We start from the raw sequence: 17,868 nt of genomic DNA on the forward strand, positions 1-17,868 counted from the left end.
GCATTGCAAATGCTTGTTTTTAGGAAGAGGAAAGACTGGCTTACCGAAGTAATAAAAGGTTAATTGGGAAGGGCATAGCAAAAAGACAAAACAAAACCCAATATTTGACAATTTGCTTGTGTGTCTCATAACACCCCCCCCCCCACCCCTACAGCAAGTCAGGTATAGCCTTTCACAAAAAAAACTCATACATTTTGGTTGGCTCTGGCCAAAAAGTAAGAGTGCGACTACCTAATTCGTTCTTTCAACCTTACCTTGTCAAAAACTCTAAAGGCCTCACGGATTTCTTCTTCACTGTCTGTGTCTTTCATTTTCCTTGCCATCATTGTTAAGAATTCAGGAAAGTCAATTGTTCCATTGCCTGAAGATAAAATTGAACAAAAGGGTTACAATTAACTAAGATTGCTCTAGGTAATGATCCACAAGTATGAGTAGACCACATTACTCGATGTGGGATTATCGACCTATAGAGTGAAGATCTATTTGTAGGCCCTGCTTAACATTATGGCAGCCTTCTTAGTTTTATTATCGACCCACATAATTAAGAAAACGGTGGCCTAATGTACATTATGCCCCCCAAATGGCCATGATCGACAATCAGGACTACAGAACGTTATGGGTAATCAAAATTCAAGACTTCATTATATAGCAATACCACTCTAAATGTGGACCTGCCATGCACAATGCAGACTGCCCGCCTCCACTCATCACCTTTTGTGTTTAGTTAGAAATAGCAATGCCTGCTCATGGCGGCTGGGGTCAGTATACAACAAAAAGCAGAGCAAATGTAAAATCAACTACGCACAGCCTGCACCACAGGAAACAACTGGTTTGGACATAAAAAGGAGAACCTCCCTCCAACTGACCCACATAGACACCTAAAAATACGGTCTGGTTGTTCGAACGTAGTCAACCACCTCTGAAGAATCACGAGGATTATACAGATTTTGGTGATTCTAGCATAGTTAATGGATACTAGAGGAGTGTCACCTTTAAAAGAATAGATTCTAAACTATTACATCTTTAAAAAACTGAGGATGCTATGCTTTTGAACAGGTTAGTCCGTGTACAAGAGGTAAGTGTTTCAGAAACAGACTTGGCTAAAAGCAACACAGCATTTTCACCAACATATGGCAATAATTGCAGTACTACAATATTTTCTTCATTTTAGAAAGTCTGTTTAAAAGAGACCATGCAGAGGCGGGCACCTGGATCTTTTTAGATTTAAAAAAAAATGTAGAAAAGCCCAGAGGTCTAGCCATGACAGGCTAGCACGATTCAAGTAGCCCAAACCCTGGCACTGAAGCGAACTTCAGGCGTTAGTGCATGTGACCAGGAAATAAAAGCTGTCACTCAATGCTAGAAAGTCAGTGGCTAAATTGGGCCAAACCATTAACCCCCGACAGTAGAAAAGATGAAGAGGACTGGCTCAAAGCACTTCTATGTACTGTGTTCCTCCTAGTTCATCACATTCAAATAATTTCCATTGTCCAGCTTTGACAATTATTTATAGGGAGCAGGAAAACAAAGCAGGCAAGAGTTTATCCTTTGGTAGAGAGATCTTGCGTAAGACAGATTAGTCTCCTTCTGCAAAATAAAATGTTCAAAATCTCACCAAGTCTCTTCCATGCAGGGATAGATAGTATAATTTACCTTCACATCCCACATTGCCGAATTGAACAGAGATGTGAAAAAGAAAGTACATCCTCCAAAAGTGTTACCTCTAAACTAAGGTTTGTCAAAGAGCACATGAACTGACCACACAACTTGTGGAACAGAGTGCTCTTGACAGCTGTTTGACTGCAATGCATGTTTGGCGAAAAACAAATCTTTGTACCAAACGTCAACCATGACGAGGTGTGATGCAAGCAGATTGTGCACCTGCGGGTCCTGGACATCTTCCAGTCAAGGAGTCCACCGTAAATTGTTTTCTCAGTGCATTCGAGAGAAAAACGTGGGACTTTGTATCAAAGAACTAAAGTTTAGCCAAAAGTGGATCAGGACAGTGAACAAAAACACCACTAAATCTATGGCAAGGGTGGATGTAAATAAAAACTGGATTTTGCAATGTAAACCTGTAGACCGCCAGTCACTGAGATGAGGTAGTGAGACATTGAGTAATGCAGAAGCGAATAACTTTAAACTGATCGGTTTAAGAAGTTCTTTACTAGGAGCGTGCCAGAATTTCTCCAAGATAAGACAAACAGAAAATAATCTCTTAAATTTGTTGCTGATATAAAGGGGTATTAGTTGTTGTATGATAAGCACACTTAAAAAAAAAAACACAATTAAGTTAGTGTGGTCACAAATGTTTATGACATTCTTGTGAAGGGACTTGCAGAATATGTTGTTTGCATTGGTTGTAAGAGTTTGCCCTTACCAGCCAGTCGCCTAGGTATGGATACACTTGTATCATCTGCCTTCGAAGGTACGCAGCTGCTGCTGCTGCTAGGCACTTTATAAATACCCTTAGGGTTCATTTTTATTCTGAAGGCTACCACTTTGAACTGGTAATGTTTTGTCTACCACGCATCTTAGGAATTTTGTGTCTTGTGTTCATGGGGGTGGGATGTGTAAATAGGCCTCCGTTAAGTCTACTGTTGCTATGCAATCCTCTCCTTGCAGCTGTGGTATTACCACTTGCAGGGTGGACATCCTGAACTCTTGCGTTTTTATAAATTTGTTCAAAAACGTTAGATCCAAGACCGGATGTATTGTCCAGTCTCCCTTTGGAATTAGGAAATATGTAGAGGAATTTCCTTTGCTTATTTACTTGTTTGGTACAACTCAATTGTGTCTTTTGCAAACACTCCTCTACTTCCTTGAGTAGACTGGTTTTTTCTTTGGAACGCATCTCCCTCCTTGGACCTTTTGTTTGGAGAAGTTTTGATTAATTCTATGCCCTATCCGTATTGTATTATGTTTAAAATATATTTGTCTGAAGTGATTGGACTCCATTGGTCAAGGAAATGTTTTACCCTGCGTCCTACTGGCATTGGATGTAGGAATACCTGGTGTAAGTCTACCTTTTGCCTTCCTTGCTAACATTTCCAGATCTTATTGGAGTGTGTATTGTGCTTGATGTCGTCACTTGATTGTAGAAGGTGCTTCTCCCCTTTGCAGCTGACCTCTCCGGCATAGGTGTCCTTGTATGTTTTCTATGCCGGTATTGTCAACTTGGTTGGTGTAGGTGTGATGGATTTCCTCCCGGATAAGTTTGTTGGTAGGTTTGGTGGGAGCTTGCAGGATGTAAATTCCCTCTTCTTGAAGGGGTGGGTCCTCTATGCATTTTATCTCTGAATTGCAAAACCCCATTGATCTTGCCATCTAGTTATCCTTTATTAAAAAAAAAAAAAAAAAAAAAAAAAAAAAAAAAAAAGGATAGGGAGTAATCTATTGCACTTTTTAGAGCTCTTGGTGCATTTAAGATGTTTTGCACTTCTGGTTTGAACCCTGAAATGCATAGCCATGCATGCCTCCTTTGTGATATTAATGATTTGTCTGCTTGATATCTCCCACAGCATCTAGAGCTGAATTTAAGTTCATGTTGGCGATATTTCCCATCTTCTACCAGATACTGATCTTTTCGGTTACTGTTCCGGTAGGTATTTCATTAATTCTCTCTTCTCCATCGAATTTGTAATGCGCCATTTGTTTGCTGCACATCACTAGACCTTTTGGCTCATAAGGTCCATCATCTTACTCTCCTTACCTGGGGGAGGGCCTGTTGTGCTTGGTACATTCTCTCTTTTCCTCACAGTGCATGTTAGAATAGATTCTGCTGGGACTTACACCCTTAATGTAATTTGGGCCCTTTGAGTGTTTGTACTTTATCTAATCTAGGTGTAACTGCCTTGCATGGGGCAAGTTCCATGAACGCTTCTTTTCCTTGATCTAACACTTGGTAACATAAGGAGAAATTGGTTTGTAGATTTTAAAAGCAAGGAGTCCAAAAAAAAGCAGGTTTGGGGTTTTTCCTCCATGTCTGCTGCCTTCTTAATTACCCGATTATACACCCCAATGTCATCGGGTGGTGACTGCCTCGAAGGATGTGTCGACAGCCTCTTCTGGAGAATCCGTTTCCCTACCCTGCCATTGTGTTTGATATTCTGAAGACTCTGAACCTTTGTTCTTGGTCATCTTCGTAGATTTCCTAGTCCTGTTCCTCCTGAGGCTCAAGGGTCACTATGGCTGACACTCCCCCCCCCTTGCTCCATTACCATCCAATTACTGTAAGGATTCGAAATAGCTTTAGACTTCAAAAGTCCTTTTTATTTTGTAAAATACTAGCCATTTAGGCCTGGAGACTTCTCGTACTCTCTTAAACGCTTTTATTTTAGCGTCAAGAGTTTTATTTTCTCTTCGTTGTCTAAGGCGCTTTTGTAGACTGCCGACGATGAACCATCTCTTTCAGATTTCAACTGCTCCTGGTTTGACATAGATGCGTCTTTTCCACGACCATTCATTGTTTTTTGGGGGCCTTTCCCTGCCACAGAGTCCTTTTTGATGGATCCGAGGGCATTTGTGTCTCGGTGCAAAAATGTGGTCGAGTGCTTGGACACCTAGGCTCCCTTCAGGACTTAATTTGTCCTTCAGGACTAGTCTTTTTTTTTTTGTAGAAGACAATGGTTCTCGTAAAGTCTTGCCTCGCGGTGTTTCGACTTCCACAACCAGGATGTCTGAGGCTCGCCTTCTGAGATGTTCTCCTCCTAGTCACGAGAGGCCCAGATCTCTCCTCCTAGTCACGAGAGGCCCAGATCTCATAGGGATGGTGGTGGATGTTGGCCCTGCATGTTGTAGGTGGATCTTCTCTGCCTTGCTCTCACCCTCAGAGTCTTCTGGGCAATGTCGAGCAAGCATTGCAGTCACTTTGGTGGTCTACCAGCAGGCAGAGGTTGCAGACCGGATGCTGTTCCTTCTGGGTCAACTTGTGATGGCAATTTTTGCAGAACTGGAATAATGTTTTTTCATCAAAACACACAGGGCGCATTCTCCGTAGTCAAAGAGGTACCCACTTCCCTGCTAGAACTTATCCTTTACCTTCCTGAGGTGTTATTCTCTCAGCTTGACTTTGAATGTAATTGTTTCAACAAAAAAAATCTAGTGTTGGAGCTCCTTTAGCATAGATCTAGACCTAACGGTGGGAAAAAAAAAACTGATACATTTGGGGACCATAGGTGGGAGCTTCCAGAGGAAGCACAACAACGTAACAAGGGGAGACCAAATGGAGGTCCGTCAACGCCCAAACAAAAACAGAAGGGCAAAAGTTATTTAAATCCAAGACCCAACCACTATACGGCAGAATAAGGAAGAAGGCACAGCATGTGAATCCAGATAGGATTTGCACTGCAAAACATGTTCAAGGCAGCCTAAAATCAACTTAACATACTGCCTCTTGCAGCAGACCACCTCAAATCCTGTTGCACGTCATTGCTCCAAATTAAGTCCTACCATGGATGAGCTTGTCAAACGAGGCAAAAGTAGTTCAGACCCCAAAGAGAGAACCTTAGTCAATAATGGACAGACTCCGTGTTGGAAGAAAAAAAAAAACTCTACCAGGGGTACTAAATGAACAGGTACCTGTTTGCAGATCACAAACTTGGGACTTTTAGGTGGGGGAAGAACAGACCACTCAAGGTGTGCTGCAGCCACTGCCATCACTTCTGTGAACCATGCTGCTCCCAGCCTACCTTGAACAGCAAGTTTAGTCTAGGGGACTTCAGGACAGGTACAAAAAAAAAAAAAAAGTAGGCATCCTGCAGGTCCAAAGCCATGGACCCTTGGGCCCGAATGCACAATGAACTGAGACAGTAGACTGCCAACAATTCTTAACATGGCCTCTTTGAAGGTCTCATATCGGCCCAGAAACTTAGGGTGCATCAGGATCAGTTGTGGAATCTGCTGCGGGTGAGAAGGGGGCTGCATCCTACTTTGTCTTCTTACATTCCACTTCGACTTACCAGAAGGTTTAGACTGCAATCATGACCTATTGCGAGAACAGGTCAGTGCCCTCAACTGCTCAAGACTGCTTTCAGTGTTTCGCAACACACAGCTTCTTTTCACTTTCCTGTATCACCTTCGGATTCATAAAAGTACACACTCTGCACAACTTGGAGTCGTGCTCCGAACCCAAACACCAGAGACATACCACATGGAGCTCTGTTTCAGATATTTGTTTATGAGAATCCCTACAATGGTCATACCCTGTAGTTTAAGGAGAAGACACTGTTCCTCTACAAAATGGAAATAGGAGAATTTTGAGAAGAGGTCAATCGACAAGAAAAAAAAAGCACACTTATATATAGAGGAGCGCTCTGGATCGGCGTACGAAGAAAGTGACGTACTTCAGCACAGTGGGGCGCATAAGAGGCTCCAACACTTTCGGGGGAAAAAAAATCAGACTCACAGCACAACCCGCTGGCACAAGAGAAGCAATGCTCTTTAAATCTTCCAGATCTAGTTTGGCACCTAGGGATATTCTAAAGGGGCGAAACCTGCTGTTAGAAGTTTCTACCAGAAAGATATGTTTATTGCCTAAGAAATGAAAAATGTCAAAGATACCAATCCAGATATTTATTTTTTTAACTCAAATTGAAGAGTTGACACTGATTAGTAAAGACTATCACACAACACAATGGTCCCTTTGAGTTAATTAAATCACAAATAAAAGTGATTACAGATTGGTGCCAAAGTAAATGTATCCAAACTTCCCCTAAAGGAATTCCAGAAGCTTGAGTTGCAGTCTATGTATAAGATACCACACATTTGTAGAAGAGGGGCAAATGAGTAAATCTAAATAATGGTTATTCAACATAAGATAATTGCAAAAGGTACAACAATGTTGAAAAATTAAGCAATGCAGTATTAATTTGAATCAAATGTGCCATAAATAGTGCAGATCATCTTGTGGGGCACATAAACACAATGGCTGTCAATTCAATGAGGCACTGTAGAGGGGTTGTACAAATGAGTTACTTGTGGTCCTGGAATCAGAGGAGAGCAAGTTGGATTGGAGTGTTGGTGTCATCATTTCAACCCCTCTAACATTTGTCATCAGGAGGGTGACTAAACTACTAGGAGAGTAGCAACTATTCTATGGATATGTTGTAATCAATGCCTAAATTGCACCAGAAGTGTATCTGTTTGGGATAAAAAAATAAATAAAGAAAAAACAGTACAGTCTAGAATAAATCAGTTTTAGAAAACACACTAAGCAAGGCACAAGCAGATTTAGACACAGAACTTTGATTAGTAGAAGGGAGAGGAAAGCACCGAGCATAACAGCCCACTACCCCATACCGCACCCAAGGCATGCCCATAGGATTTGCCACCCCCCCTCCCCCGCCTAACAAATGTGGCTTACAGAGATTAATCACCTGGACACTTTCTGCAACCTTAGGGAGCAGGCTTCAAGAAAGCAGCAGGTGACATAGGTAAGCACTTGGAACATGTGAAGTGCAAAAGTTAAACTCGGTCAATGCAGAATGGATGCGATCCCAGGCCAATCGGAAATGGAGGACTTTTATTTCAGCAATACCTTAACCGACCAGCAGAATAATGAGTCGTCAATATTACATATCAGAAACAACTAAAGATTAATGCGGTATACAACTCAAAGGATAGCTTCACATATAGAATCAAATGGCAGGCTGTTCAAAGAACATGCTTATTTCTAGGATGGGTCTATGTGAACGTCTGATTTTTTTTTTTTCGCCCTTCGCAGTTTTTGAATACAAACAGATTAACCTTTTAACTGAACCTCTCATCAATTGAGGTAGTAGAGCGAACTAAGTTAATTTTGATAACTTCTCAACATGTAGCACTGCGCTTTACGCATACCCCTAAACTGGAATAGACCACAGACATCCATCTGGGGGTGATATCACAAACTTGCCAGGGATTCAGATCAGGGTAAATCCAACTGCACCATTTTTTACTGCATGAGCAATTCGGAATGCAATACTTAGTCCAATTCATACGGTTTTAATCCTGGACAAAATTTAGAACAGGGGTGTGAAGGAGGCGTATTTCTCAGAGATACCAAATGAATGAATACCCTACATTTCAACATATTAAATTTCAAAACAGAAAATCATGCAGAACATTACAAAATAAGTCATAAAAGATTATGCACTATTTTACAAGAAAGAGACCAGACGCCTATGTTCCAAAAAACTTGCTGATTATGCCCCTAGTCTAGTCTGCCAGGGAATGTCAGCCCTGCAACATACAACAGGTACATAGTGAGTGGATATGCGTCCTTTCTGAAACTGCTTTCGCAATTTCAACCTTTACCTTCCCACACAAACAGTCATTGCCTAGAGTTACAAAAGCACTCTTTGCATGCCATTTATGCAAACCATCTATAATAGTGGTTTTCCCCCAAACTTAAGCTTTAGCTTTCCGATAATAACCAACACCATCTAAGAGTAGATTAATAACTGAACCGAAACTCAATGCACCAAATACAGAAGTAATTTATGGACCACACATATTGCACACTTTCTACAATGAGGAATGTTTATTCAGAGATTCTTTTCAGATGTTAACTGACTTAGGATACTGTACCTAGAGAGTAACGACCATCCAAAACCATAAATTCGAAAATAACATGGTTCTTCAGAAATTGGTAAAAATACACTCACAGGGTTTAAAATCGACATTTTCATGAAAAAGAAATCCCACCGTCCACTGCATAACAATCCTAACCAGATCAGACCGATAAGTATCAATAAAACAAATTTCTTTAGTAAACGAGGTTACAATATAATTTCAGACCAGCATTTTAAATATAGTGTACAAAAATATGGTTTGTCCCACCGCGGTTAATAAGAATAGCATCACCCAATGCGACAATAGGTTGCGTCAACTATATTCAAGACAAGGTCGGGCGACAATTCTGTATACTGGGAAACAGACTTTACCATGCATACAAGCATCACGGAGGAAAGCATTTGTAATTTTACCATGCAGATCATGTAAAAAAAAAAAAAAAAAAAGTTTAAGAAAAAGTGTTAAAGTGTAGGTAAAAGGGAAGCAAAGGTGATTTTTAGGGTTCCAGTTGGTAGAGGTAAAAGGAGGTGGGGTAATTTTATTGTTTAGGAGAAAAACTGAGAAACAGTATTTTTGGTCCTCAGTTTCCCAATCCAGGCAGGAATACGGAGGTCATTTAACCCACATAAAATGGAGTTCGTGTCAATGATCACTTTTGTTTGCCAGTCTCCAAAGCTTGCGTAGTGGGAAAGCCAGTAATCGTAGGGCGTCACAGCCCAAAGGACCACCTTATGTTGAACGTAGGATGACAACATGCAAAGAGCTGTTTGGACTGAAGGTGGATGACCAGGTCCATACAAACTCAATACCATCGTTACAAACAAATAATTGTTAGATATTCAGTTTTATATATTCAGTTTGCCTGCGTCATGAACAATTACCATTCACTTAAGAACCCAAAGTTAGAAAGAAGGTAAAGCAACACCGACTTCGCAAAACATGAAACCCGTCGGTCTTATTGGTGCCATTCAGATTCATATTTAAAGGACCAATCCCTGGAAGAGGGAGCGGTCCCGGAAATATGGAAAAGGCAGTAGTCACCCCTTTGCTCAAAAAACCCTTCCTTGTTCCCCTGGTCCAGGCCAACTTTAGACCTATATCCTTTCTGCCATACCCGGTTAAAATTCTAGAGAAAACAGTCAGCAAAACCTTGTCTGGACACTTAGAGGATAATCTCCTATTAGACAAGGATCAATTTGGCTTCCACCCGGGTCACAGTACTTCGACTGCCTTGGTTACTGTTATGGGTAATCTACGGATGCAAGCAGACAAGGGAGAATCTTCTGTCCTAGTATTACTAGATATGTCGGCCGCATTCGACATGGTGAACCATACAGTACTGATGGAGAGATTAAAAACTACGGGGATAAAAGGATGAGCCCTGCAGTGGATACAATCTTAACTGGGAGGTAACAGGTAGTGTCTTTGCCACCATATGAGTCGAGTCAGTCCGTAGTACCTTATGGGGTTCCGCAGGGATCTGCGATAAGCCCCATTCTCTTTAATATCTACTTGCGCCCCTTACTCGCTTACATCGACCTGGTTAACTACGTGGACGACACCCAACTGGTGTTATCCCTGTAAGAGAAACAGGCAGTGATGGACAAGTTTCAAGAGTGTATGCGCAATTTAATGGCGGAAAAACAGAGGTGATGTTTTGCCCATCCTCCAGCTTGCATCAACATTTAATGCCAGAGTTTAGGCTCACTCCAGAGGAGGACCCCCTGTTTCCTGCCAAAACTGTGCGCAACTTGGGAGGTACTAATGGATGGCAGTCTCCAAATGGAATCCCAGGCAAATAAAACAGCCGATGTATGCTTCTTGCCATTGCGGATGTTACAACAGATGCTCCCTCTTCTGCCCAAGGACACTCGCTCACTTGTAGTACAAAGTGTAATTCTTAGCAGACTGGACTACTGTAATGCTCTATATTTGGGAGCACCGCAGTACAGAGAGTCCAGTCTATTGCAGCAAAGCTGGCGCTACATAGGCAAAGCAGGGCCCTCTACGACCGGAGCCCTTAAAGATCTACATTGGTTGCCCATTAAAGAGAGAATCCGTTTTAAATCTGTGTATTGTGTATAAAGCGGTACATGGCCTGGGCCCTATTCCCCTACGGGAGAGATTTACCTGGTATAATCCGAAAAGGTAGCTCCGCTCCTGTAATGTAAACTTGCTAAAGATTACTAGTTTTAAGAGAATTAGGGTGGGGCAGAGCCTTTGGCGTGGCCGCTGCACGACTCTGGAATGACCTTCCCCAGACAGGCCAATTCGTTAACCTGTTTCAGAAAGTTTGTGAAAATTTGGCTATACCCTAGGGTGGATATTTAGTCCTTTTATTGCCAATGTGAGTCTGTTCAAATGTCATACTATCTGAAGTTAAAGCGCCAGGATACCCGTAGGGTGACAGTTTTGCGCTATATAAATATCTGATACAATAAAGAAAGCTACATAAAGTGTAGGGCGAAAAATCTTTCTAAAGTTCAATTGGGGACATATGGTCCATACAGGCAATTGTGTGTGGCTTTATGAGCCCAAAGTGATTGTGGAACCGTTAATAGATAAGAGGCAGAACAACCTACATTTCAAGCAGATGCAGCCAAAAGTGAAAGCGGAGGTCTTATTAAATAAAGGTGCGTGGGGTGGGTGGCAAGGGGTTTGCTTTTGAGGAAAGGCAACAATTTTTGACTCACACGGGCATAAAAAGGGACTGCTGCGCAATTAATAAGTAGGAGTCTGAACACACATTTCAAGCAGAGGAGGGCAAAAAGCAGCACTCTTAAAGGAGCGTGGGTGTCGCAAGTTGGGTGGGGTCTGCTTTGGAAGAAAGCCATCAAGGTGAGCAGTAGAACAGACTATTTCTGTTCAGGCTCATTCTGTGGAATGCTATCCCTAGAGGGAGAGGATGTGATGCTGCTGTCAACGTCGTAGCTGGGGTTCCGTGTTCGAGCCTCATCTAACGATCTGTTGGCAAATCACTTAAGCTCATGCCAGCGCTCTACTAGTTTGAATTAAAACAGAAAAAATAGTTTTGGCAAATGAAGCTGTCAGAAGCAAAGTAAACTGAACAATTAAGGAGCAGAGGCTCGCCAACAAAAAGAACACAAGAGTGAAGTCAAAGCTCTCTAAATAACCCAGACGAGTAAGATGTGTAACAGGGGCTGTCCTCATGGGCAGTAACAGAAGAAAGGGCGATACTAAACAGGAAGGAGGAACTGCTAACAAAATAAACCCATGAAATAAAAAAAGAATTCTGATACTCTCCAAGGAGCCAATAAAATGTATGGGCGGAGCTTAATGACCATATTCTGAATACAGCAGGTCTCGCAAGCCCTGTCTAGGCAGGATCTAAAAAGCTCATGAAATACAGGGACAAAGGCTGCAGGCAGAACAGAGATTAGCTGCACAGCAACACACATGGAAAGGGGGGGGGAGAGAATGCTTCAATTAGGACAGAGTTGGTGAACTTGGCTTCTCGTTTTTATTGAAATGCCAATAAAACCATTTTTAAAAGAGAACTGTCCAAACACTAAACATTTACTAAAACTAAGACTTCCAGCAGGGACATCCCAGGGTCGGAATCCCAGCCGCTTACACATCAGGTACCGAGCCCATACAAAAACCAGCACTTAATGCAGCTGTTCGAAGCAGCCTCATTAACAAGTCGAGTACGTTTGAATGAATTGTCAATACGCATTTAGCATTCCAAAGTACAGACACCGTGACCACACAGCTGTCTGCCGCACTTAATTACTAATGCAGGTTTTGTATCCAAAATCATTCTAGGCATCGATAGGGGGCAACATAACCACACACATGGCCCCACTCTCCAAAATATGCTCACGTCATTCACAAATTCTCATAGAGCACGTTCAAGCAATAACACTCCCATCCATATAGCTCTTTACTCCTAGCAAGACAGACTCACTGCCTAATATACCTAAAGCTTTTCTGCTTACCCCACCACACTCAAAAGCAAGGAAATAGAGGAAACAGCCACCTCCTCAATTCACATCTTTCACCAGCAATTCTAAAACTGAGGGAATTATTTCCCTAGAGGTGTTGGTTACGTCCAATTCCATGATGAACACGACTGAACATTGGAAACATCAAACTACCAGTTACTGAATTAAGACATATCAAATGCAACACCCTCTTTCTACCTCATCTCCACTAAGAAAGCCATGGAATTTTTTTTTTTAAAGTGGTATTTGCAGTTGGGCTGTCGTACTGTAATACCAAGGCTAATCTACCACAAACGGTCAACCCTTAAAGTACTGCTATTTTAAGGACTATCCCCATCGAAACTGAAATCAGTCCTCCGGTTGCAAGCATCTTCAACATCCCCTCACTCAGCCAGAGACATTTTTTAGAATGCTCAAATCTCTTCAAAACCGGACCAGTGTAACTGCGATAATCCAATCTTAAAACTTCAGAAAACTAGCAGCCTATCTGCAACAAAATTACCACCATAAAATCAAAGTGGCATGATGTTTTTGTACAGAAGCTCCACAATGGCTTTCAGAATACCCTAAAAACGAATCCCAACATTTGTCCTTAATCTGAGCACAGGAGTGTCAAGAATCATCAATCTGCAAATAACACTAAACTATCTAAAATCATCTACTCCAATATGAACATCAATTGCAGAATTGAATTATCCTCATTGAGCCCTGGTGCCCACATTAAGACAACCAGACAACTCATTGTTTCAAAGCCGCTCAAGTACACAACAGACAATACTTTAATACATGGAACTACCCCATCCCTTTCCCCTGACTTGGTTATCAAAATATGAGTGTGCATGGTACAAAATCTCCAAACATTCATCACTAGATATCTGCTTTGTAACAATATTCATTAGCACCTCCAGTTCCATCGGTTTTGGTACTAAAGTCAGAACTATAGCTGGAAGCAACACCTCTGCCATTTTGCACAGTATTTATCCCAAAGAGATTGGGGAGAGAAAGCAAAAGCAATTTATCTGGGGAATACATATTACCTGACCAGTGTTAAAAAGTCAGATGCCAAAAACTGACATAAGCGTTGATAGCAGATTCGTAATAATGAAGGAGGAATGGCTTTCTCTTTTGCTAAAGTATAATACAAGGGGCTCAAAGGGCCTTTTTTGACAATTTAACAACTAGAGTACATGCTTAAGATGGACATGGGTGTTGAATGTTTCAGAAGGCCAGGTTTGGGCTGCCATTCAAGAAATTGAAAGTGTATGACCAGATAACAGACAGCAAAAAATGCATCGTAAGAGCAAGAGTTGGGTTTGTAGAGATTAAGAACAAATGCAACATGGCATCAATTGCACAAGGGTTTCTCTTTTCCTAAAGGGCGAAGAACTTAAACCAATGGACTAATTACTTTCCAAATCATTATTAAAAGACAACCTCAACAACACAAAAGTTACTCAAATGCCTCAAAGATTTTCACCAGCACCTACCGTCAGCATCCACCTCGTTGATCATATCCTGCAATTCCGCCTCAGTTGGATTTTGGCCAAGCGATCGCATGACAGTTCCAAGTTCTTTTGTTGTAATGGTACCATCACCATCCTTGTCGAATAGAGAGAAAGCTTCCTTGAATTCTGTATGGGAATAGTAAGATCAATAACGTTTTTATATAAAGTACACACTGTTTTAAGCAAAATTGTACAATAAAGGAAAACTAGCTACAAGACAAAATTTCATTTGCTTCTCCCAAATCACAAATGTGCAGCATCTTGACAGTGTTACGCAATTTGGTAAAACCCATGACCCTGCAAAGTAGGCTATAACCTATGCAACAGTTGCAGGTCAATATATCTAAAAAATGATTTAGTAACAAACAATACTGAAAAACATAAAATCAGGTGTAGACCAATCAAGGGCTAGAATACCTTAATGAACGCAAAATAAGCGTAATGTTCACTTGTAAACCTAGAGCTAAACCTAGCCCTCAGCAGGTACAGATCTAGCCCAAAGCTCACTATGTGCAGAGCCTCAGACTTTTTTTTTTTTTTAAAACCCAACTGCAATTAAATGAGCTTCTAAGACCAAATCACTTACCAGCAATCTGTTCCTCTGTGAGCTGGTCAGCCTAGTAAGAAAAGGTAAGATATGTTAGCAAAGTGTATAATTTCAATTTTAACTCTTAAGAGCTTAATTTAAGTCACTATGCACAATACGGTTTGTCATTAAATAGTAATTGCTAGCAAAAAAAAAGTTAAACAAAGGTAAAGTGAATTAATATGCAACCGGAAAGTCTCCATTGAAAAAACAAATGTATATTTTCTGAATGTATAAGTTAAATCATTATTTGTGATAATTCAGTGTACTTTTGAGACGTAAAATAGTACCTCAAATTAGAATGCAAACATTACAAAGGAGGCGAAAGGGCAAGTAGTTTGAGGTTACTCATGTGGAAATGAAGCCAACGCCCACTACATGCAAGTTAAAGAATTGTTAACAATAGGTATGCAGACACCTCTTGTCAAGCCAGACCTAAAAATGATAGTAAAATGGTTACGTAAAGGCAAGACAACTCAGTTAAAATATCGCAAACTCAATCCCACTACATCGATTTTATCAATAGCACCAAGAACAATGGCTTCACCTCTTTTATCAAAGACAAGGAATGGGAGATCAGAGAAGTGGCGCACACTATGACGGAGATGCTGCAGCAGGTGTGGTGTCTGTAAATTTGAAGTCATTACCCAGGCCTAATCTTACGAGTCAGTCATAACACAAGAAAGCGGCACATCTATTCACTAATTTTTTAACACTCTTCAGGGACAGCAACGCAAACAATCAAGTTTCCAAATAGCCCAGTCTGTTAGTAAAAATAGTTTAATCTTGCCTGCTGTTGGGCACCTTGTGCCTCCTGTGAGAAACAACGCCTGAGGGTTTGATCCGGTGAGGGGACGCCGCTGCCCCCCCCCCCCCCTTCTACTTGAGCCCGCCATCTTACCCGCGCGGGGCCAAGTGCACAGAGAAGAAGGTCCCCGGATGCAGCCCGGGTTTAGGTGGACAGAGACCTGCCAGGAAGATGCGAGGGCTGGCTGGCACCCCCTGGGCCATCGAGGCGCTGCTTTGCAGATTGTAGTCGTGCGACTGTGCCCTGGAGGATTAGACAGCACACGGCTGGTGTTGGACAGCGCTGAGGCCGGGTCGGTCTCAGGAGGTGAGCGATCGGCCCGTGCCCTATGACACCTAGGTGACCGCTGCTCCTGCCCTTCTCTCCTTCGCCGATCACTCTGAATCAATACCCTGCGGCGGGGCCCGTACTGTGATTACCGGTGCTCAGGAGCGCATCGGGCCTGCTCCGGATTGCCCAACAATATTAGAGGTGGGGTCGGTGATCTGTCGCACGCGTGTGGTGGTGATCTGCAAGGGCGCCCGCTGGCTGTCCTGTTCTCCTGCTTGGAGCGTGTGTGGCCCCTGGTGAAAGACTACCTGCGTGGCACGGCTGTGGAGGTTCTTGGCCGATTTGATCCAAAGAGAGGGGCGTGGGTTGGGCCCCTCTTCCGGCCACCGGTCTGTGTGACGGCGGGCTTCTGCACATCGGGGAGATGGAAGCGATAAGTCGGCCCCTGCTGAATCTCCACACAAGGTACAGACTGATTTTTGGGCAGGGGCGCTGCGGCCCATCCCCTCCCTTCCCCCGCTGCTTCGGGACTCCGCCTGGGGATCTGCCTGCAGGATCGGAAGCACGGCTGGGCCAACCCGTGATACGCGCTGTGGCCCCTGACCTCCTCTGCGAGTGTTGCGGAGTCCCGGCCGGTGCACCTTGAAATCTCAGGCCCGGTTGGACCTGCCCCAGGAGCAATGGCCATATATCAAGACCTGGCAGGCCTGGGTGTCAATGAGGCGCCATGGGAGCTGTACGCGAGGCCCCGGAGGACTGCAGCGGGGCCTGGGACACGAGGCACAGGGATGGGTGTGCTGATCCACTTTCCCCCTGCCAGTGAGTGAGGCGGGTGTTCACCTGACCGGCGCAAACCACAAGAAGCTGGTACCTGCAGCGTCACCCAGCGGGAGAGACGATAAGAGTGCGTATGCCATCATCGGGCGCTCAACTGGTGGGACCAACACCATAACTTAACCAGCACCATGGGAGCCGTGTAGAGATTGTCATTGACTCTGCTAAGCTAAAGATCTGGGCTGGAAATTCCACTGTGCTACAGTCCTCCACGCACCCAGGTCCTTTGGAGATGGGCAAGGGCAGGCCCGCGGGCACTGGTCCCAAACAGGGCACCATTGACCAATTCACGACGCGGGGAGGAGATGGGGAGCTTCTGCACCCGACAATGCGGCCCTCCTGGCAGCAATCAATCAATCATGCAAGACACACCCTATGCCAAGAAAGGCGCAGTGGGGTCTGAAGTCTCCTTCCTAAGTCAAGATCTCCATAAAGCAGTGGACCAGATTACTGGAGCTGAAACTCAAGTCTCGACTGTAGAGGATACGGTGTCCTCCCTCCAAAAAGAAGTGAATAAGCTCACTGTGGTGTCACAGGAGCTGGCCTCCAGAGTGGAAGAACATGCACGGCGCAACAATCTACGCTTTGTGGGCCTGCGGGAGGGATGAGAGGGTGGATCAATGACCACCTTCATAGCCAAATGGCTCACAGATATCTTGCCAAAGGATCTCCTGTCGTCATCATCCTTTGTACTGGAACGGGCCCACCGAGCCCAGACACAAAAGCCTCCATCAGGGGCAGCCCAAGGCCGGTCATCGCCAAGATTCTTAACTACTCTGACCGCGATGCGATCTTGAGGTTCACCAGGACTCACAAAGATGGCCTTCAGTGTGACTCACCCCATCATGGTGTTCCCGGATTATACACACCAGGTTTAGCAACAGCACCAATCCTTAACAGCCGCGAAGCGCAGGTTGTGCAAGCTGAACTTTTTTGATGATACCCCCAGCCAGTTTTTGCACGGACTGATGAGCACCCACAACTAAGACTTAACTGGCCGCCTGTAGTGGACTCTGACTCCTCTCGCAGCTCACGCATTCAACACCAGAGGCGCAATAAATCAAAATAATGGTATGGCTCTGGGTCCAGCAGAAGATCTGAAAGTTTGGAGCGGCCACCTTGGTGATCCGAAGTCGTGTCTACATCTTAATTGCAAATTGACTTGGGGCTGGTCTACTTAGTAACCCTTTCTTACTAGCTTCCTCTGGGTGGGTGTGGGGCATGGCCATGGGGCTGCGGGGCAACAGACTCATGCCCCCCGTGTTGTATGTTTGTGGGAAGGGATCCTTTGGTGTGGGCGCAGGGGGTCCCCCAGTTGGGGGTCTCCTGGGTCACACACCAGGACAG

At 43.6% G+C, this 17,868-nt stretch overlaps 1 protein-coding gene across 1 annotated transcript in view; it reads right to left on the bottom strand.

The window, feature by feature from the left end:
• The window catches only part of CALM1 (calmodulin 1), a 72,217-nt gene that overhangs the window by 22,589 nt on the left and 31,760 nt on the right, over positions 1 to 17,868 (bottom strand). The window contains exons 2-4 of the mRNA XM_078660060.1: positions 14,610 to 14,640; positions 14,006 to 14,149; positions 255 to 361 (exon numbers count right to left, since the gene is read on the bottom strand). Of these exons, the coding sequence (XP_078516186.1) occupies positions 255 to 361; positions 14,006 to 14,149; positions 14,610 to 14,640 (282 nt within the window). The remainder of the gene's footprint in view (positions 1 to 254; positions 362 to 14,005; positions 14,150 to 14,609; positions 14,641 to 17,868) is intronic.

The sequence above is a fragment of the Lissotriton helveticus genome, chromosome 9, assembly GCF_964261635.1.
Source record: "Lissotriton helveticus chromosome 9, aLisHel1.1, whole genome shotgun sequence".
Classification (NCBI taxonomy): domain Eukaryota; kingdom Metazoa; phylum Chordata; class Amphibia; order Caudata; family Salamandridae; genus Lissotriton; species Lissotriton helveticus.